Source organism: Urocampus carinirostris, chromosome 16, assembly GCF_059441175.1.
Source record: "Urocampus carinirostris isolate Australia breed hairy pipefish chromosome 16, RoL_Ucar_1.0, whole genome shotgun sequence".
Taxonomy (NCBI): domain Eukaryota; kingdom Metazoa; phylum Chordata; class Actinopteri; order Syngnathiformes; family Syngnathidae; genus Urocampus; species Urocampus carinirostris.
The window spans coordinates 24509386-24532308 of NC_142364.1; the positions used below are offsets into that span (position 1 = coordinate 24509386).

The window sequence follows — 22923 nt, forward strand, 5'->3', positions numbered from 1 at the left end:
TGAGGGATGTTACGTCTACGCCCCCCCTCGTTGAACAACCCCAGCGTTCGCCTCATCTCCACTCATGCGTGGCATTACGTCAGGCATGCAGGCGGCTCACCTCTGTGGTTTGTGTGTAAACAATGCGTGACCCTCCCTCCTGCATCCTTTCTTGTACGTTCAAACACTGCAGCAAGCCGAATGGTGGCCTTCATTTGTTTGGACAGCAGCATTAATTGAGTATTAAGGAATAATAGGGCATAAGATTCGGCCTGCACTGAGCTGTTTATTAGCCTTTTCCCTGCAGCCTTTCAGAAAAATAACCTATTGCCAATATGATGTGAAGGGGCCTTTTTAGAACAGAGAGTGCCTTTTATTAATTTTATTACAGACAAATATTCTTCATCCCATCTTTTTATTGTAATATTCATGGTAATGTAGCTGATAAAACATCAATTATTTAAGATCGGCAAGTTGTTATTATTTTTTTCTTTGGATTCAGTTAAAATAGATAAATAAGCTTTCTATATCTGTTTTGAAATTTGACCAAATTTTCTTTATTTAAAGTAAACAATATTTAAGATATTTTTGTAGAAGATAAAAGAACAAACACACCTGTAATAAAGTAGCTGATCTACATAATTATCTGAATATTTGAAAATATGTTCTTCATTATAAGTAATTAACCAACTCTATTATAATCCGTACATTTTATAAATATAAATTCAGCTGGAAAATATCAAATCTCAATGAGAATGAATACTACTATGCTATTTGAGTTTGATGGCTAACCGTATTTATTCGTCTATAATGAACACTTGTGTTGAACGCCCACTCCTAGTTTTTGATTAAAAATCAAATTTTGTTCCACCTTTTCACCTCTGAAAATAAGCACTATAAGCGACAAAAATACAATTTAAAATGTATTTATTTAATGTCCTTCAAAGTCACATTCATCAGACTCATTCAGACACAAAAGAGTTGTTTCCCATGTCGTGCTCTTTTGAGTTTATTTATATCTTTTAGGAGAACTTTCTGTTTTCTCCATCCTCTAACAACCCTCTCTGTTACCGTGAATAAAAAAGTGTGCTAATGAGATAGAAATGAATGCTTTTTTTTGTATGTCATCTATATCACTGGTGGTCCAGCGGTTGGGATTTGCCGCTCTCACTGCCGTGACCTGGGTTAAATTCCGCATGCATCCAATGTTTTGCGATTGTGGTCAGCGATATACTTTGATCGCACAAATACAGTTTGATATACTAACGTAAAATTATTTGGCCGTCTAGTGGTGAAGTATTATAATGCAAATTTAATTTAGAAACAATTATGTTAGCAGTGTGACTAACATGATAGCCTATAGTTAGGGGCATGAGCTATAATATCCATCCATCTGTTTTCTAAACCAATGACCCTCTCTTGGGTCACAGGACCTATAATATAGTTAGTAATTGCTAGAGCCACATTTAAATATTTTTGTCTGGTTGCGATAGTCCGTAATAAAGATCGGAGCATGTAGCCTGTAGGCAAGACTTTGCCTGCCCCCGCTTAACCGAGCGTGCTAGCGAGGTTGAATAAACTTTTTATTGGGGAAACGATCCCAAAGTGACACGCTGCGAGGTGGGCGGCAGGGGGAAGTGCACGTTTGGAGTGTTCAACGATATCCAGCTGAGCTGTCAACTGGAAGTGGGCCAGACACGCAAACTCTGCCACCACCACCCTACCCCTTCCCCTTTTTCAGTATCCATCCACCCACCCGACTGACCCACCCCTACAATGCCATGCCAAGCATATGTGATTTGAAAGGGTTGGGGTACAGGGAGAGCATCCGCTGCTTACACTTGATTGCCTGCCAAGTCCTAAAGAAAGGAAACACATTTCCCTAGATCAACAAAAGTTGTTTTTGGAGATTCTTAAACACTTTGTCGAAAAACTACATATCTGCTTTTGTTTTTGTTTTTGTGGGACTTTTATAACGTTAATGGCATATGCTATTCAAGGCTTTACTTCATTCAGGTAAATCCATTGCCAGTGTCGTTGCTCAATTTTCGAGATCCATGTTTAAAGGTAGGGTTTGTCGTTTGAGGTGTCTTAAAAAAGTTCAAAAGAGAATACTTTCTATATTATGTATGTGTTAACAATGCCCAACTGAGTTTTAAGAGCCCTCATTATTTTATACCACCATTATACACCTCTATCTTACTTTTAACAAAGGTGTTCGAGGCGGAACGCATTTAAAAGCAGGAATGGGAGGATGAGGAGTGATTTAATGCTGGTTCCTGTTTTTTTTTGTTTTTTGTTAGTGTAGCATGAAAATGATGAAAGTAAGTAAAGGCCCATTTTCAGTACAGTCCATAAACCAACCCAAACCCCCAAAAGAGAAAAAAAAGAAAAGTTTATTTGACCACCTCTAAGAAATGCATGTACTTGCACACGCCACGCAAACAGCTTGACAGAGGCGGCAATGATGACACAAATCAGTTATGGCAGCAGCGAGTAAGAATGTTCAAAATTCCTTACAGCAACTCTAAATGTAATTGACCTTGATGGATTAGTCAATTTGTAATTGTATTCTTTTGGCATTTGTGTGCTAAGTGTTTGTATTCTTTTTTTGTATTATATTGCCAGAATAATATCTTTATCCAGGACCACGCTACATACACGTTCTCATCTCATCTCATCAGCTGCACCGCTTATCCTCAGTAGGGTCGCGGGGGTGCTGGAGGCCATCCCAGCAATCATCGGGCAGTGGGCAGGGGACACCCTGAACTGGTTGCCAGCCAATCGCAGTACAAACACTTTATTGATGTCAATTCAAAATTTTTAAGCATCCTCAAAAATCTAGCCAATGGTAGTGTCATCCACCATCTCGAAAACCGTTACAATTAAATAAAGCCTGATCAAACCCAACCACCTCCCATCCATCCACACATTTAAAAACCTTGGCACATTTCAGGTATATTTTTTTATTTACAAATTTCTTTTTTTATTCTGTGCACATATTTATATTTTAAGACATTTGATCTCTCTTCTGTAATAAAATAAGATAAATCATCATTAAAATATACAAAATTATCTTTTCTACCAGAGATTGATAGCAGAAGTAGATTGTTTTGTACATTTTGATGTATTTCGAAAATATTCCCATTTGATTAATATTAAGATTTTTTTTCCAATGTTGATCTAATATTTTGTTAAATCAGAAAAATTATCTACCATGTGGTAGATGAGACAGATGTGTCCATTTCAAATATTCTTTGTTACCAAAAACCAAAAACAAACAATTTTTTAAAAAAAAATCCCAATGGATAATACAGAGATCTGGATGATAAAACACTTGATTCCTTTCCAACTTCAATCAAAAAAGAGAAATAAAATGGTCAACTTTGGCCTATTCTTTGGTATCTGTGTAGCTTGCTGCTAACCTGGTGATCCACTGTTTTTTTACAATGTCAGTTCCAGTGATGCTGTGATGTATTCATTTTACATGTAATTTTTCCAAATAAGTATGAATTGAATTGAGACATTTTGGAATTAACATTAGTTGTAATCAATTCATGTGAATAGGTGCTCGGTAATATTACCTACAAAAATACGGGACTTGTGTACCTATGCCTAAACCCTCACGTGTTTATTTCAAATATGTTCCTGTGTCGACCAGGTCAATACTATTCACCGGAATTATTAGAATACTCACACGCACACATACATAGGAGCGTCTAACCCGTCAGTTCAATGTCCCGATGAGTTTGATTTCAGCGTCTGTCCGCCCTCCCGTGTGATGTGCTATTCTTGAATGTCAATTGTGTTTTGATTGGCATGAACCACCACACACACCTACACACACACACACACACACACACACACACACACAGTACATAGTTATTCTTGCAGCTATTGTGTGTGTATATTCCAGCAGTTAAGGGCCGATATTGCACATTAGAGTAGATCAGTCATCGGTGTACTTTATCCACTTCACTTGGCGTGATGGGTTCTTCTCGTGACTCGCCTGCTTGCATGCGCTTCACATCGGGGCGCTGCGACACGCCAAACAATGCATCAATGGAGCCCAACCTCCACAAAGCACCCTTCCTACCCCTCCTTTCCACCACTACCCCAGAGGACGGCAGTCGCGGACGACTCTGCTAATGTATATGCTGGGAGTGAAAACATTGCCGGCTTTTGTTCTTTCCAGGTCAAGGCGCGTTAGCGTATCATGCCGCCTTGCCGTAGGGCGCTGCCTCTTCAAGTATCTGCTCTGATTGCAAAACGCACTTCCTGTCTTTAAGACCTTGTTCACGCATAGAAACTGTTGTAGCCTGACAGTAACTTAACTTTTCTGCTTTATACGTGAGTTTTATTTGGGGTGTTAGGTTTTAATACCTTGTTTTGGCATGGTGGAGCCATTTTGAACCTGATATTTCCGCCTGTGAACACCTAGACCTGCATTGTTTGCATAATTACTGTCTTGGCAAATTGTCATCTTTTTTATCTATATAAAATACATCGTATTGTGGTACTATAATTAATAATGTAAATTCGGTAAGTCTTTATTGTATTTGAATTTGATTACTATATTTTCCACACTAAGGCATTGGAATATAAGCACCCACACCCCACCCCACCCCACCCCCAAAAAAATGGGCTTTTGTCATATATTTTTATACATATGGCACACCAGACTGTAAGGTGCATACAATTGGGACTACAGTACAAGCTACTGTGTTAATTTGTGTAAAACATTTGGGCTCTTTATACACTTATGGCATACAATAGTGGAGTGATTAATTAGTCAATAAGGATTGCTGATTGAAATTGCAAAACATTGTTTGCACAGGAATCTAACCGGATCGTGGCGAAATGTCACCTACATTTTACCACCAGTGGTGCAAATAATATACAATAAGGCATTCGAGCTTTCATCATTATCATACTATCCTTACCCACGGTGCCAGAAACACTGATTTGCATAGTGCATTCTGATAGTTTAATATGTATACGGAAGGTTAAAGAGCTTGTATAGTATATATGTATAGTTGTTGAACGACTTTATTATCTGTTATTTATTACTATCCATTTAATTTATCTGTAATTTATTTTCATTTATTTGAAAAAAAAACAAGCACAAAAAATGATTGAATCCACCTGTGCTCATCTATTTCATGGGATAGACATCTCATCCAGGGGTGCCCCTGCTGGTGAAGAACTGACGTCATAGTGTCCGTTGCAAATGTCCTAGCTCAGGGACTGAACACAATCAAGTTTCAAACAAACCAAACCAAAGGCTAATCCCAGTGCATAATCTGGAGATCTGGATGATAAAACAATCAATTCCTTTCCGACTTCAATCAAAAAAGAGAAATAAAATAGTCAACTTTGACCGTTTTTTGTTTGTTTTTTTTTGGTATCTGTGTAGCTTGCCGCATACATGGAGATCCACTCTTTTTTTACAATGTCAGTTCCAGTGATACTGAGATGTATTCATGTTCTATGTTAATAGTAACATCTACTACCCAGTGTATTTGAAACTGTAATTATGAACAAGTCTCTATTATCGTTATTGCAACCTCCAGCTGAGATAAGTCAAAAAGGGCATCCTAATAATCCTCCTGAGCTGCTTTGTCCGTGTGGCTTTAAACGCTTGCTCGCATGTAATCTTGGACTTGTTTGTCTTATTCTAATAGGGTTAACAAACCTTGCGTGTCCTCTGTTGCAACGCATAACTAAATCAATTAATCCTACATGTCTGCTATGTTAAAACTAACACCAAAAAAACAACATAAGCAGTCAGACAAATATTGTTGAACAAGTGCATTTTGACTGTATCTGGTTATACTTTTGTATAATTTTATGTTATAGGTAATACAACTAATCTGACTTCTTGGGAAAAAAACTTGTAGTAAAAACAACGCCTATTTTCAATCAAACTACTTCTCTCAGATGCACTTATGACATCTAGACCAGTCTTCAGCACCGAGTTAAATGTGTGTGCGACGTTTTAGGGTTGCTTAAAAAGTTAAATATGTTCTATTTTAAGTTTGTGTTATCCATGCCCAACTCAGTTGAAAGAGCCTTTATGCGTTTTCTTCCCAGCGCAACTATCTTCTTTTATCTTACTTTTAGCAGAGTTGTTTGGGGCGTAAGCCATTTTGTTCGAGGAAAAGGGGCTGGCGGAAGTTCTGGACACTGACATCATGCTAGTCCCACTATTTTTTTCGTCAGTGTAGCATTAAAATGGTGAAAGTAAGAAAAGGCCTGCTTCTAGTAAAGTCCAAACGCCAACCCAAACCTCAAGAAAATTAAAGAAGTGAATTATGTTAGTTAATTAATTAATTAATTAAGTGTTAATTCGAGTGAGTCCAGGAAATGCACGTTCTCGCACGTGCCTCATGAATGAGCTGACCAATGCTGCAATCATAACTTTGGGCCAGGAGATGACGGCAGAGAGTAACAAAGTTTTAAATTCCGTTAACTCCCTTAAGTATATGTTAAAGATACCCAGTTCAAAGAGCCCTTGTGATTTTTTTCCCCACTGCGCTTATCTGTCCAAACACCAACTCTAACCCCAAGATGGTTGGGAAGAAAAACGTTTATTCAAGCGTGCCTAAGAAATGCACGAACTTGCACGCTAATCATAAAGAGCTTGACAGTGGCTGCAAATTCCTTTCAGCTCTTTTAAAGCCCTCTGAACAATTGTGTCAAATAAAGTATTTGTTTTATATTTTTGAGAGATACTTAAATATTCATAAAAGCATTTAAAAACATTGTGAGTCATCATTTGAGTCTTTTTGGTGTTTGTGTTTGCCAGCGCAGCCACCAGACATGCGTTTGACTCAGTCATTGACCCGGTCTGCCCCATGGGATCAGCTCTGCCCTGTTTGCGTACACTCTGCGCTGCACGTCAATTTCCTTGTGTGTCTGCGTGTTCTGTGTACATGACCCAAGTGTGTATGTGTGTGCGATTCTTGCGTGATGTACATTTGCAGTGTTCACAGGGGCCACTCGTTGACCCTTTGTGTGCTTAATGAAGCCCAAAAGATTTTTTTCCCCTTTTTTATCAGGGCTCATTGAATTTGAAGAATGTAATCCAGCCATTGCAACTGAAGGTAGAAAAATTACTTGACATTCTTTATTAACATATGTTTGGGTTCATTTTTTATTGACTACACTTTGTTTTGTCAAAGGTGCCAAACCGAGGAGAAGAAAGCCATTTGGCATCCCAGGACGCAGGAAAGACAAAGACACAGACTCCACGTAAGTTAAGCGTAAAAAAAAAGTCATTCCATTCATCCACTATTGATTGACCTCAAAGTTTCATTTTGCTGCTGACGGATTGATTTAACTCAAAATCCAGTTACAAACACATTTTCTGAATTATTTAAACTACTAATACGTCGATAAGAAATTCCAACTCTTTAGACCTTGTTAAGGCGTATTCTGTCTTATTTCGTGCCTAGTGGTAAAATAAATCTTGATTCACTCACAAAAACAATATTGATTTCAATTGAAAGCAAAAATACCTGAACCATGATATAAACGTGCATTTTTCTAGATACTCATTGGTTGAGATATTTGTATTTATTTTACATAAGATGAGCCTCGCCTAGAGTGAGCTAAAAAGATTTTTCTGCTACGGTTACCCCCCAAAACAATAAACCTTATGTTTGGATGCTGGAGAAGTCTGACAAGGCTGGGCAAATAATGTAATATTAGTTTGGTCACTTTGATTTTCCGTAGTTTGTATTATTTGTTGTGTTTTATTGCACTACACAATACAGCGGCACAGCTACTTACAAATTTAATTTGATCATGGATTAGATTCATAACCTGAAAACTTTGTAAGTAGAGTCACATTTTGAATGGAAATGCGCTAATCGGTTCCAAAAGTACAGCATACTTTTTTTTAATACATTATGAAAGAGCTTCAGAAAATGAAACAAATACATGTTAGAATTAGATTACTGCACAATAAATATAAAACTAGACAATTCCAGCAGCAATTGTAAGAGTTGTGATTGATCTGGAAGATGATCCAGGTATGTATATATAACCCTGGTTTTTAGCATTATGAGTTAGCATAAAGTTTTTAACTCAGAGAGATGTTTCTGTCATTTTGTACTTGGTTCTGTGGGGGGACTCCGCATTTAGCTGTTAGCATCACTTTTTAGCATGTACCCATTAGCATAACTCATCAACATGTACCCATTAGCATAGTTTGTAAATATGAAGTTGTTAAAATATAGCCATTACCAATTTTTTTTACAATGAAGTTAGCATTAAATAGTTAAAATCACTTTTTAACAGGTATCCATTAGCATAACTCGTCAACATATATCCATTAGCATAATTTCTAAATATGAAATCGATAAAATATTGCCATTACCAAAAATTTTTACTATGAAGAAGTTAGCATTGCCGACAGTGTTTACAGCTAGCTTGCGCTAATACAGCCAGCCCAACCCATTGCTGACAGTGTTTACAGCTCGCTTGAGCGAAAACTTGGGCTGGCTTTGCCAGCCCAACTTGTCACCAACAGTTGTTACTGCTAGCATGAGTAAGCATAGCATCAACCTCTCATCGCTAATACTCAGGCTGGCTATGCCAGCCCAACTGATCACCAACAGTGTTTACAGCTAGCTTGCGCTAATGTTTGGGCTGGCTATCCCAGCCCAACACTTTGCTAGCGGCGCACATAGCTGTTAGCATCCTCTCGCTAGCATCCACTCTTTGGAATTCACCATTTACCCATGGTTAAAGGTAATGTGGGTCGGGCCCCCTCAAGCCACCCTGAACAGTCCCTGCTTACTATGACAACCCTCTGAAAAAGCCCTCGTTTCCATGACTACCCATAGAAATGAATAGGCCCATGTATTCCCGATGGGAGACTCTCAAAATACATTAGAGCGGATGGGGACTTTTTTTCGTCAGAAGACAACCCAGAAGAGTCCCGGTCGGGATGGAATTTTTGGTACATGAATCGGTGGGTAACTCCAAAAGCTCTGGGAGGAGATACCCGTTAAATTTCGGCGGAAGATAGATATAATAATAATAATAAAAAGATCTCTGGGGATTATAATAGTTGTTCCTGCTTCGCTGAAGCAATCACAACTAATGAGAGGCACACAATGTAAAAAGACGGGCAGAGCTAGTGTGGGCATATTAGTTGCCCCATGGCTTAGCGCCTGTACCTTGGGGTTCACCCCAGAGGACAAGAGGGTAGCCTCTCTCCGCCTACCGGTGGGGGAGCGGGTCCTGACTGTTGTATGTGCTTACGCATCAAACAGCAGTTCAGATTACCCACCTTTCTTGGGGTCCTTGGAGGGTGTGTTTGAGCCTGAGGACTCAGAGGAGGGCTCTCATGTCTCTGTTATTGAAGTCACTGAGGTGGTCAAAGAGCTCCTCCGTGGTAAGGCTCCAGGGGTTGACAAGATCCGCTCAGAGATCATTGGGGCTCTTGATATTGTGGGCATATAATGGTCTGTATCATTGTGTGGACATTAGGGACAGTAACTCTGGACTGGCAGACTGGGGTGGTGGTCCCCCTTTTCAAGAAGGGGGACTGCAGAATGTGTTCCAACTACAGGTGAATCACACTTCTCAGCCTCTCCTGGTAAGGTCGTTTCGGGGGTGCTAAAAAGGAGGGTCTCTCAGGATGTTGAATCTCTGATTCCAGAGAAGCGGTGTGGTTTTGGTCCGGGCCATCGAACAGTGGTCCAGCTCTCCACACAACTAAGGGTCCTCGAGGGTGCTTGGGATTTTGCCTTTCCGGTCTACATGTGTTTTGTGGACTTGAAGAAGGCATTTGACAGTGTTCCTGGGATAGTCCTGTGGTGAGTGCTTTGGTTATGTGGGGTACTGCACAGTCTTATCAGCCTGTGGGGTTCTGCACAGTCTTATCAGGGCTGTGCGGTACCTGTATGCTCTGTGCCAGAGTTTGGTCAGCAATTCCCGCAGTAAGTCTGATTGCTTCCCATTTGGAGTTGGACTCCACCAGGAAGCCCAAGCATTTAATCTCTGCTATTTGCAGATGATGTGCTGCTGTTGGCTTCCTCGGGCCGTGATCTTCAGCTCTCAATGGCGCAGTTAGCAGCTGAGTTGAGCCAGCATGAAAATCAGCACCCCCCAAAGGGTGCGGCATCTGCCGTCATGCGGACCCTGTGTGGTGAAAAAGAGCTGATTTGAAAAGCAAAGCTCCAGATTTACCGGTTGATCAACGTTCCTACCCTCATCTTTGGTCATGAACTGTGTGTCATGACCGAAAGAACAAGATCCCAAAAACAAGCAGCTGAAATGAGTTTCCTTCGCAGTGTGGCTAGGCTCTCCCTTAGAGATAGGGAGGAAAACAGTGTAGAACTGAGTTTTTTCCGCATTGAGAGGTGGTTTGGGCATCTGATAAGGATGCCTCCTGGATGCCTCGGGAAATCATCCAGGTGTCCCTCTGGCAGGAGGCCCCGGGTACGACCCAGGACACGCTGGAGAGACTACGTCTCTAGGCTGGCTTGGGAAGGCCTCGGGATCCAGCCGGATGAGCTGGATGAAGTGGCTGGGGATAGGGAGGTTAAGGTTCCCTGCTAAGGCAGCTTCCCTGCTGAGGCAGCTGCCTCTGCGACCCGACCCCCGATAAGGGAAAGAAAGTGGATGGATACATGGTTATTGTAAATAAATTCATCCTAATTAATGTTTTAAGTAGCACCAAAAGAAAAGAAAAAAATAATGATCACAAGCATACAGTAAGTGGCAAACTCAAAACAGATTGCTAAATGGCTATTACAATGTATAATAGACAATGTGGAACCTTATCAATACTAATTAAAAAAATAGGATAAATTAAGTGCAACGAAAGATGCCAATGTAACTATAGTTTTATGAGTCCTGCATGATCGCCAAAGGCAGTGCCTCAATCACGGAATCACGGCAGTTTGAGAAATGCATACCAAAAATGAATCACTCCATCGCGGCTGTCTCATTTGGAATGTCTATAAACCCCAGTCTCATTACAGGTGCGCTACCTTCAGAATCTTTTTGCATGAACACGAGGATTCCAAGTGAGAAGTTGATCTGGCGATCGTACGGAACTCATAGAACCGTGGTTACATTCATAACTTTCGTTCTATTTAGTCCCTCCTGACCGCCAGAGGCGGTGCGTCAAGCACGGAATGACTAATGCTAACGTAGTCACGAGGGACTCAAGAAACGAACCCCACTGAGAAGCCTCGGCTGGACCAAAGAACCTGGGGAAAGTAAAGGGGACATACACCGAGATCAGACCCAGTCGCCCCAAAAATGGCGGGAAGCTACGCCGGGAAGAATCAAAACAACTGCGACATGCGGCGAAAAAAACAAAAGGTCACATTGTCAATCTGAGGGGAGGCAAAGACCAGCCAGAAACCAAGTTGCAACGGCGGCAAATCCCATGAGGCGTTTAGGAGGGCAAAATAACGCGCACTTCCGAAAAAACCATCTAGGGGCTAATAGCAGTAGTGATGGCAAAAATGCCAATTCCTTCAAGCGGTATGTACCCTTCACGCAAGAAGATAAAAAGGTAGCGCACCTGTAAAGAGACTGGAATTTTTAGACATTCCTAATTAGACAGGTTCAATTCAGTGCCTAATTTTTGGGATTCGTTTTTCGAACTCTGCATGAACAAAGGTGAAATTCCGTGCTTGAAGCACCGCCTCTGGCCGTTAAGAGACGAAATAGAGCTATTGTTTTCAAAATCTAACAGTTTTTAGCCTTTTTATCGAAAACCAATTTTGTTTAAAATGCTAATTTCGCATGAGGTTAACACCCTTAAAGACGATAAGTATTTCCAAACAGTTTTGGTAGGTTTAACAAAGAAAGGAAAAAAAACGTGATATGACTGATCTGTGAAAGGAAATATTAAATAAAACAAATCAAGTTTTATATCCCAAGCCTGGGAAAAATGTTCACTTTTTAAAAATGTCAATGCGAAGCGTGACAATAAAGAGCGTTTTGTCACGGTGCCGTGTCCCTTTTGTCTTGCAGGGAATCAACAGAGGCAGAAAGTGTGAGTAAACGGGTTCTTCTTCCCTGTTTTGTTGTCGTCGCAGTCCATGTCGAGCAGCGGGGGAGTTGCTCAATTGGTGTCGCGTCGTACTACTCCAACATGTGACTGCTTCTCTCTCACTGTCTGCCTCACTCTCCCCGCTTCCCTCTTGTTTGTTTTGCAGATTTGCTCATTCATTCATTCCGCTTGTCTTTGTTTATGCTCCTAGAACGCTGCCAACGGCGCTCCCCCCGGATACTACGGGGCCATAGACATTCAGAACGCCGTAAGCAAGCAGATACACACAAATAACACTCATGCACTCTCTCTCTTTCTCTCTCTCTCTCTCTCTCTCTCGGGCTTGCTCTCAATCTCTCTCTTGCTCTCTCTCCCGCTCTCCATGCAGCTCTCTATTTTACAAGTCACAGTTCGTACATATACATGGTTCGTGTGTGCGCTTGGAATCATTGAAAATGCTTGAACTTTAATGTTTAGTTTTTCAAGGATTTAAAAGTGCTTGCCTTTTGAGTGAAATGCTTATAAATGCTTGAAATTGTTGCCATTTCTCACAATAAGTTTGCTTTAAAATGACATCAACACTTCTCTCTGGTGGCTTTGCCATTCCATTTCTTCTTCGCTCGTGAATAATTGCAGCTAGCAGTAGTTCGTATGGCATTGTCCTGTGAAGCGTCATCGCCGCCTACAGTAGTGCAAGGATTAATTGTCGATTATGGATATTTATTATGGGACTTGCAAAAAATTAAGGTAGCGTTTCTCAGTGGTAAATCCTTATGAGAATAAATTCCTGCAACTGAAAATGTAAGCTACATATTATATTTTTACCCAACACATGTATGGGGAGTGATGTGTCTCAAAAATATTTACACAGATATTGTAAAGATCCACAAATATTTTTTCGATTTATTTTACATCTAAAAATCATGTTTTTTGATAAATGCACACAGAGGTTTAAAAATCCCATATGAGAAATTGCAGATATATTTCTGGTTCTGCCAAATACATGATTCTCATCGGATTTCTTCTTTTAATGATACTGGAGAAATTAGAAAATTGCTTTTGAAAGTGTTTAAAAAGTACTTGAGTTTGGCCAAGAAAAGGGTGTATGAACCCAGGGACGAATATGTTTTACAACAGCCAAATGTTTGACTTCCATTTGGCAAAAACTTACCCTTGTGAATTGGAACAAACACATTTGTCAGTACTAATTGATCTCCATTTGCTTCTCCCAGAATGTTCCACAAGTCGACGACGAGGGCTTCTGCATCCGACCAGAATCCTTAGAGAATGATATCCTTTAACTTTCTGTTTTTACTTATTCTTTCAAAATGTGTTTTAAGTCCCTTTAGAATAGACAAGCAAAATTGCCAAGCGTTGCCCAGCCAATAGTAGATTGGATTCGGCAGCTTGGAGTGGTTGGTGGTCAGTAGCTGCAGTTCCCAATTTGTTCGCCAGAGGGTGTTAGAGACCACATGAAAGCAAATGTTTATCAATTTGGTTATTTAACACAGAACTTAGCTATTGGATTCAGTTTTGTGAACTGACATTTGCATTTTTGTTAGCTGTGTCAGGGTTTGTACGGGTGCTTGAAATCCCTGAAAATGCTTGAATTTTAATGTTGTGTTTTCAAGGTTATAAAATTGCCCGGATTGTGGCTGTATATCTTATAAATGCTTGGAATTGTTGCCATGTTTCTCGGCATTCTGAATCAATAGGCATCAAATGAAGAAACATAAAACAAGTCTGTTTAATAAGGATGACACGCCTCCTCTGGTGGCTTCACTTCACTATTGCATTTCTTTTTCCCTCGTCATTAACGTCCTATGAAACACCATCGCCCCCTACGGATCACGCATGCTACATCTATACAGGGCACAATGAAATGCGAACATGTGCAGGGTTTGTGTATTGCAGACAATTTTTATGGATGATGTAAAAAATAAGGTAGCGTTTCCCAGTGGTAAATTGTGATGTGAAGATCATTTTCACCCAACTATTATATGGGGAAAGATTTGTACCAAAATTGTTTTGTTAAGATCCACAAATACATTTGTGATTTACTCAGAATCTTTAATTTGTGTGTCTTGATAAATGCCCACGCAAGATTAAAAATAGCTTATGTAAATTGCAGATATATTTGGGGATCTGCAAAATACATGATTCACTTTGGATTTCTTCTTTTAATGGTATTGGAGGAATTTAATATGAAAGTCGTTAAGAAGTGCTTAAATTTTGCCATTGAAAAGGCGTACGAACCGTGACGTTGTTCAAAGACTTGCTTGTCATACAAAATTTAATTGACTAAAATACCTTTTCTTGGACTTTTTCTTCATGTTAACATTGATCGACAACATAAGAAATTACAATACCCTTAAATTATACATATATAAATATGTGTGTGTGTGTGTGTGTGTGTGTGTGTGTGTGTGTGTGTGTGTGTGTGTGTGTGTGTGTGTGTGTGTGTGTGTGTTACCTCTACTTATGAATTTCTCTACATTAGAGAGACAAGTTAGTTAGACTGCCTCTAGTTGCGAAGTCAAAAGACAGTACAGTACCGCGCTGCCATTTGCCGCTCCCAGACTATCACTGAGGTCAACAAATTGGCTATCGCTTCAATTCTTCCTGGCAACCAGTGTGCATACGTTCTCCCAGCATACTCTTCGTGTCACCGTCATAGTTCAGAGTTTACAGACAAGGAGGTTTTCTGGCACGATAGCAGGGAAGAGGACGTAGCCCTACTTCATTCAGCCCAAATGAAAGACACTTTTGCGAAATTGCATGAAGCCTTGGAGTTTGTAAAAAGGAATCACCCAGAAATAGTGTTGACAAGTCTGGCTATTGCTACGTCTGCCTTCCGCATTTCCGACTGATTGTCAAAAGCCGGAAAAGGCAGACGTCATTGTATCCGTTTTTCAATACACGTGAGGCAAAAAAGCATTATATTTTCATTATATTTTATTCATTTCGTTTTTTTTACATTATGTGCCTCACTCACGGTTTATGTTCGGTAATCTAATTTTAACATGTGTTTGTTTCATGTTCTGACGCTCTTTTATGATTTATCAGTATATTATTATTAGTGCATTTACATACAAAATGTGTCTCTACCTACTAAGTTTTCAGGTTATAAAGCTACTCCCAGAACAAATTAAATTTGTAAGAAGAGGTACCACTGTATATATAATATGAATAGCCCTTATAATTTAGCTTCTATCATGCCTTTGTCGATGTCCTTGCTTGTTTTATTGTTTTTCTCTTGTCACTTCCTTAACGAGAAAGCATGAACATGCCAAAGAGAATTCCTTCTACTCCTCCAGTGATTCTGAGGACGAGGATGAGCCTCGCAAGTTCCATGTGGAGATCAAACCCGTGCAACCCAATAACGGCACGCACCAAAACCGCGCCACCATCGACGAGCTCAAGGCCTCCATTGGCAACATCGTCTTATCACCATCTACCTCGGTACGTCCCTAAATGCAAACAGAAAGTCTTTTCCCGGCCCAAAGGTTAATTTTTTTGATTCTCATTGATTGAGAAAAATAAATTAGAAAATAAAAATGTGACTACACTGATCCACTTCTGTATCTTATGCACTGCCACAGCAGGTCCAATACAGTAATTCCTGTTGAAATTTTTCATTTATTTTACTCACAAATATTTATAAAGTGGCTTTAATTTTTATGTCAGAGGTTTTACATTTGTAAGTACAGTACTGTAATCAGAATAATTCTGCCCTTGTTAATCATTGGACTTTTGAGGGAAACAGAAAAAACGATACCGTTTAGTAACGCTAGAGGGCAACAGTGGAATGGTTTAGTCACGCTTGACACCAGATCGCCAGTGACATTCCTAGCCTTTCAAGGCTTTTATTTTTATACTTAACCAGAGCCTGAGAATTAGCTCGTGAGTCACATGCGGCTTTAGATGATTGCATTACCCCCCTCAGCCACACACTTTGTAGCCACAAAGTTAAATACAGTGTTTGCATACATTTTCCAGAATGTATTACTTTGACTTGGGGATTTGGAGCTAATATTTCTTGAATTATTTCAGAAAAAAATGTACCATCAGTTTACCACCAGTTTCTATAAGGCAAACATGTTTTCATGCAACCAGCAGCCCTAGATTTAAAAAAAAAATATGTTGCAGGTTTTTAATTATTCACATAACAGAATCCTCAAACTACGTGTTGCAAGAAACAAATAGATTCTAAAATGTGAATTCTTAAAATATTTTGAATATTTCTAGTACAAAAAATAAACAGAAGTTTTAAAAATGAATCACCTTATATCTATGTTTTACATGTATCTGTTGAAATGGAAAAAAGGCCACTGTGTCATTTAATAGTTATTATATTTATTTCTTGGCATACTCAATGACTTCCAACTTTTAATGTGTAAAAATTTGATGATGAGAGAATTAAAATCCTCTATTTATAGGCATGTTTTTGATACAGTAGAATTGCAAAACACATATACTGTGTTTACTAATGTATTTATGACGTGCACCCCTATTTTTTATTCAAAAATTGGTATTACATTTTGTTTCACCATTTAAAAGCTCAAACTAAGCATCGTAGGTGACGAACGTTGTTGAATACGTCACCTCTACCAATGATATCTAGTTACTCGTAGTTAGGATTCTCCGCTCTCACCTCCGTGACCCTGGTTTGATTTCTTTTGCATCACAATACTTTATGATTGTGGTTTGAGATATTTTTCGATTGATCAGTCATTACACAAATATGGTACTATATTACCGTAAAACCTCATGTATAACCTAAACTTAATTTTTTAGTATTTTTTATTTGTAGCGCCTTTTTTTAACGTTTTGTTCTCCTGTTACGCTAATAACAATGTCATTTTTAGGGAGAATGTTTGTCTCAAGAGAAAAAAATATCTAAGTCAAGTTCATGAGTTTGGCAAAAATGCTGTTTGTTTTGTTGTCTGCAATATTATTGGTTGACCCACTTGGGTACTTGTGCGGCTTTCTATGGGAAGATGATTTAGGCCAAAATCTCAATATGGCCCTAAAGTGAGCAATCATGCTATTAATGTATTATACTATCATTATATTTTATCATTTTTGTTTGGCAGGCTGAATTAATAAGACTGACGTATTTGGCCCGTGGATTTTCAGGCATGTTTTTCGATAAAGAATTGCAAAAGCATCTTGCAAAAACATTTAGTTTTAAAGCCCGATAACATATTTGTTGACTACTAAAATGTAATAATAGCACAGTTCTATTTGGTAAAAACTACTTTTATCCTGCTGTGTTCAATTATTGTTCATTGTAGATTTAAACTATTTTTTTTTTTTGTATTTTCTTCTATTCCCCAAAATAACTATTATATTCCGCATGCACTTTAAGGAATATAATATTTTGCAACTGACGCTGTCCCTCTATCACACGCGCACGACCTCACTCTCTCTGAAAATAAGCACAATCATTAAAAATTCAAGCCAACTGTGTTTGCGTGCCAAGCTTGGCGTGGCAAAAAAAGGGCATGCATGGTCTTTGATGTTCACCTCTCTGCTTGGCCTCACACACACAAACCTGAGATGTTGCGTTTAAAGCATCTTTCCTGGAAGATTTTGGTCTATGTTGTAGTTTCCTGGTTTGGCAACCAAAAAGATTAGATTTACCGTATTTTCCACACTATCAGGCACGCCGGATTATAAGGCACACCCCTAAATAATAGTCTTTTGTGATATTTTTTTCACATATAAGGCGCACTGGACCGTAAGGCGCATGGAATTGAAACCACTGTAAGGGCTAGGATTGCACAGAAAATAAAAATTGATCAGTCAGAATATACCACTGATCACAATTGCATACAATTCAGCAGTATTTGATGACAGGAATCGAACCCCAATCACGGTTTAGAGTGTGCTGGATTTAATCCAAAAGACTACAAGGAAAACAGACCACTCATGGTAAGGCATTGGATTGTATCTCATCATCACACTACTTTTAGCCATAGTACCAAATTGTTAATGTTATTATTGGCCTGGGCAAAGAGAATATTGACAGACATCATTCCCACCCATCAAGACGTCTAATGCCCAGTGTGCATGCGCACAAAGTAATTAGTATTTGTGCATTTGAAAGCGGTGAGTACGATTTTTTTGTCTCTTTTGAGTCTTTCTCTACTTACTAATACCATTTTCTGCCGTAGCTTTTAAGCTTGGTGTGTTTTTCTTTGGTAGCATTCGAGCATGGTGTTTGTTGACTATGGTAATCTTGCATTGAAAGTATCCATGCCAACCCTCGTTTTAGATCATCTATCAAAGTTATGTTGGCAATAATTCTGAGTTTCAGTGTTGCTGGTTCTACTTGATTATTAAAACTATTGCTGCTGTCAGGTCAGGCCACGGTAGTATAGGACGTTTTGGCAGAACACCAGTCCGTGGTACAGCCAACTTGCAGTCGAGATTCTGAAATGAATGAAGCAAAAAGCATTGTGGGAAGAAATTCGGTTGTCCTGAAAAATATAAATAAACTTATAGCCGCACATATTCAAAGTGTTGTCACTTTGCTTAGTAAGACCAAATGCCTTTTCTTGTGTCGTCTGTATCCCTTGGGGTCTATTGGATAGGATTGGCGTTCTCCTCGTCATGACCAGCATCAGATTCATAATCATCAATCATCCATGGTCTTAGCAGCCTGGTGGTTATCCCTGTTGCCACCATTGTTATGCAATTGTTGTTAGTGCACAAATATGGTAACGTGTTACCAATTTTGTCTGTATGTAAGGAGCACAGGATAATAAGGTGCACGTTAAAATTTATGGCTAATATTCGTCTTTTGGGTGCCTCTCATAATTTGAGCTTACATTTGTTGTCTCCAATTGTGTCTGGTCTTCTGACCTATGGTTCTATTGTGCGGGCACCGATAATCATCACTTATCAATTTATTTTTTTCTGCTTGGCTATAAATATGTCACCTGTGCAGTAATGCCTGCACGCTTGCCCGTGTCACTTCCTGTTTACACTGACAGGAGGTTTTCCCATTTAAGTCGCCATCCATCATCCTCTCAGTTGCTGACACAATTGCATCGTCTGGTGTCAATTATTGAAATGTCTCTTTTTTCCTCTACCTCCTGTTTGGCTCTCCCTCCACCTCTTTTTTCTATTTACGTGTGTGTGTGTGTGTGTGTGTTTGTGTGTGTGTGTGTGTGTGTGTGTGTGTGTGTGTGTGTGTGTGTGTGTGTGTGTGTGTGTGTGTGTGTGTGTGTGTGGTCACTGAGGAGAGCTGTAATTGAACCCATTTGCCGCGTAGCGCCGGGTGGGACGGAACATCGCATGTTTTTCTATTCCTCAAAGCCTCCTTGTTGCTCCTTTGTCACACACATACACACACATATATACTCGGGAGAGTAGTGGAGAGGATCTTGTGTTACGCAGCCTGACTGTGCAGATTTACGCGTTTGTCTAGTAATCCATGAATGATGGTCACTGCACAGCGTCCAATCCTCTGACACCCTGTTGCTTCCAACAACATCAAATGTGATTTACTAGCCCATTCGCTCCGATGCAGGAACGTCCCAAACCATTGGGAGTAATTATTTCCAACTTTTTCAAGCACTTAAAAGCATTGTTTTAACGGTTCATACTGGGCAGGTGGGGAAAAAAGCACAAGGTCACGATATAGTTCAGCTCTTAAAAACCTCGGGAATGCCGGACTGAGGTCATACGTATTTATTGATGCTTCACTTGTGACTTATATTGCCGTATATCATTTAGTGCCCTTTAATGTGTGTGTGCAGAAAAATAACAACGCATGTTTTTAAAGTTTAGTTGTACTGCACATTTTTGCTGTATCAGAGAAAACACAATAACAAAAATAAATATAATTAATATTTCAAAAGGTAGAATTTGTGGAATTTTGAATACACAAAAATAAATGCAGCATTGTGACTTAAGAGGAATTCAAATGCCAAAATAATTTACATACAGAAACATATAGTTCTTGTTTATGGTTTATTATATTTATTATATATCATATATATCATGAATATCTTGTATATTATATCTATATATGTTTTGTTGGGTTTTTTTTTTTTTACATTCTTATCTTTTTTCCTTTGTCTTACTTTAGCACTGAAAGAAGAAGCCCTCCAAATTTGTTCGCCACTCTATTCTATTCCATGTGACACACATGATCATAGGGAACAATACATAATTTTGATGCAAAAGTGTTAATATTTTTAAAATATTTGAATATAATGGCAATAGAAATCTTATTAATATCACCTGTTTCCTAATTAAAGATTTGCTGCTACTTTCATCAAAGCTAATAAAGGCAAATGTAATACCTATTTTTTTAAACAAATGCACATTTAGTAATACAAAATGCTGTATGCATTAAAAAAAAGTTACATAGATGATGCATGAATGGTGGTATTTTGGATATTTCTGTTTGAATAAAAAATGATATGGTACTATTATTTTTGTAAAACAATGAGTATTATGCAATTTTCTTCAATTGCAATCTGTGCTTTTAAAATGTTGTATACACTCGCATTGCAGAATTTATCTCAAGAATGACAAAGTAATTAGTAAATAGATATCCTTTTTTTGCAAAAGTATTTTTAAAAGAATAACTATTGGTAACACCTTGGCCATATAGACAGACACATTAGTTATATTTTTTTCTTTTTCTCTTTTTCTTTATTTTTCACAAAGTTCCAAATTTGTGCTTTTCCTTTTCCAGGGCCAAATGCGGAGGAACCAATCCAGTAAGTACTTCCACCACCTCACTAACGTCCCTACCCCACCCCTCCTAGTGCATTTTTCCTCGATGCTTGTTTTTCATAGAAGTCGCTCAGAAAGCCAAGCCAAGATTAACACATCCCCGGGAAAAAGGAAAATAGCTGTCGGCGTCTGCGTTTGTTTGCTTCCCGCCGGCACAAAAGGGAGATTAATTGCCAAATCATCCGCTTGGATTTAAAATAATACCTCAGTGTCTTGGGCTCCTGCTTGGGTTATCTGCCCTTGCTCTGGTGGGTGCCTCTGGAAAAGCACAAACTATTTTTTTAAAGGGGATTTTTTTGTGCCTATTTTTGAGCATTTCCCACAGGGTTGTGCTTCTATTAGCTGAGCTTTTGAGCAAATGTTCGTCAAAGGTCAAACCCATTGATAGTTTTTTAAGAACTCACCCTGACTCCAGAATAATAAACAGCATTTTTTATCGACATTTTTTTTCTCAAACCAATTTTCCCTTCAATCATATCATTTTATTGTCCGTCACAGTGAGTATGTGTTTTCACCACATTCAAACCCAACCTACTTAGCCCCCAAATTCTTTTCCACTGACCCGCACGCCTCAACAACACTGATATCTTTTGTACACTTTAAAATGTAAATGTTTAAACTCGATGTTTTGGCTGATACCTGTTCATTTTTTGCCCACAGGTGACGAGCTGTTAAAATCTCGAGTACTAGCTTCATATGAGTAAGTAGCACAGCCTATTTTCTATTAAAAAAAAAAAAAAGTTTATTATTAACACTCATTAAAAATGTTAATTATAAATCTGATTGTTATCAATTTAGATGATTGATATTTTCAATCTTAAATTAAAATTATTAATTATTTGATAAGAATATCTACATTGATAAGTCAATGCATTGTATAGCTAGCGTTTCTCAATCTTTTTCATGAGAAATATTTATAAATAATTCCTGGCACCAGTTTAAGGTTTTGTGTGGTTTTAAATCTTAAATTATCATCTTGTCTTAATTGACAATATTATGTTTTTTAATCATTTGTGGTCACTGTGGCTTAGGAAGTCAGTCAAGTCAAGTCACATTTATTTGTATATCCCTTAATCACAAAATGTCTCAAAGGACTGCACAGGTTACAATTACACCATTCCCTGATCTTAAACCAACCCGCGGGCAAGGGAAATTTCAAAAACCTCAAAATGAGGAAAATAAGAAACCTTAAGAAGGGGCCTCACAAGGGATAATGCCCCTTCCAGGATGACCAGGATGCAATAGATTTAGTATTGGGTAACAGTGCACAAAACATACTGAACATCAAGAAAAAAATAATATCTAATATGTAAAAATGTGTACAGAGATTGCATGAGAGCGACAGTTCCTAAAACAAATTATAATATATTTACTATATGCAGTAACATTTTACATTGTTTTGTTGTTTTTTTTTGTTGATTTTTTGTTGTTGTTTTTTTCTGAAAAATAGCAAAAATACTACTTAAAATGAGCAAAAATGATCAGTCAATATTATGTTTCACTACATTCTAACTTTTCTTTTAAACTGACAAAATAATAATTATAATGAGCAAAATCGTGAAGTGCAAGGTTTTTACTTTATTTGTTGTATTATTGTTTTTTTTTCAATCCTAAACAGCTTCAACAAATAAAATAATTTATTGAATATATTTCCCAGTACTACCTCATGAATAGATTAGTATATATAAAAAAAATAGAAATCTGCTGCTACCTATCGATATGGATAAATACTACATTTACACAGTTGATCACTAAAAGAAAGCATATGTACTGAACAATGGCACGCTAACTTAGAAATGTAAATTTGGGCAATGTCCTGCACGCACTACACAATCTCTCACGGTAAACTATTTTCCCCTGGCACACTGGTTGAAAAACAATGGTATAGAAAAATATACATTAACGAAAGATTAGTCACAAATCCTGCTAATGTAGCCTCTCATTGAGCGAGATCAAATAACTTTTAGCCAACCGATTTAGTTTTGGAAGTTTTGTTTGAAACGTGACTTTTCATTTGTGTGTCACAGACTGACCAACAACGACCTACTGTCCCTGGATCCGCTTGGCCCCTTCATGACAGCAGCTTCCTCCCAACCCGGGACCATGTCCGCAGGTATGCAAACATTGACATTCTTTTATACGTCTACCAAGTTGTGGTTACC

The 22923-nt window shown here is 38.5% G+C and overlaps 1 protein-coding gene across 6 annotated transcripts in view; it reads left to right on the top strand.

Moving 5' to 3' along the window:
* fcho2 (FCH and mu domain containing endocytic adaptor 2) overlaps positions 1–22923 on the top strand; it is a 60538-nt gene that overhangs the window by 22342 nt on the left and 15273 nt on the right. For all 6 annotated transcript variants that reach the window (XM_088356059.1, XM_088356060.1, XM_088356061.1 and 3 more), the window contains exons 9-17: positions 7041–7085; positions 7164–7233; positions 11986–12007; positions 12216–12272; positions 13237–13294; positions 15291–15466; positions 20721–20745; positions 21422–21461; positions 22789–22874. In XM_088356059.1, the coding sequence (XP_088212185.1) occupies positions 7041–7085; positions 7164–7233; positions 11986–12007; positions 12216–12272; positions 13237–13294; positions 15291–15466; positions 20721–20745; positions 21422–21461; positions 22789–22874 (579 nt within the window). The remainder of the gene's footprint in view (positions 1–7040; positions 7086–7163; positions 7234–11985; positions 12008–12215; positions 12273–13236; positions 13295–15290; positions 15467–20720; positions 20746–21421; positions 21462–22788; positions 22875–22923) is intronic.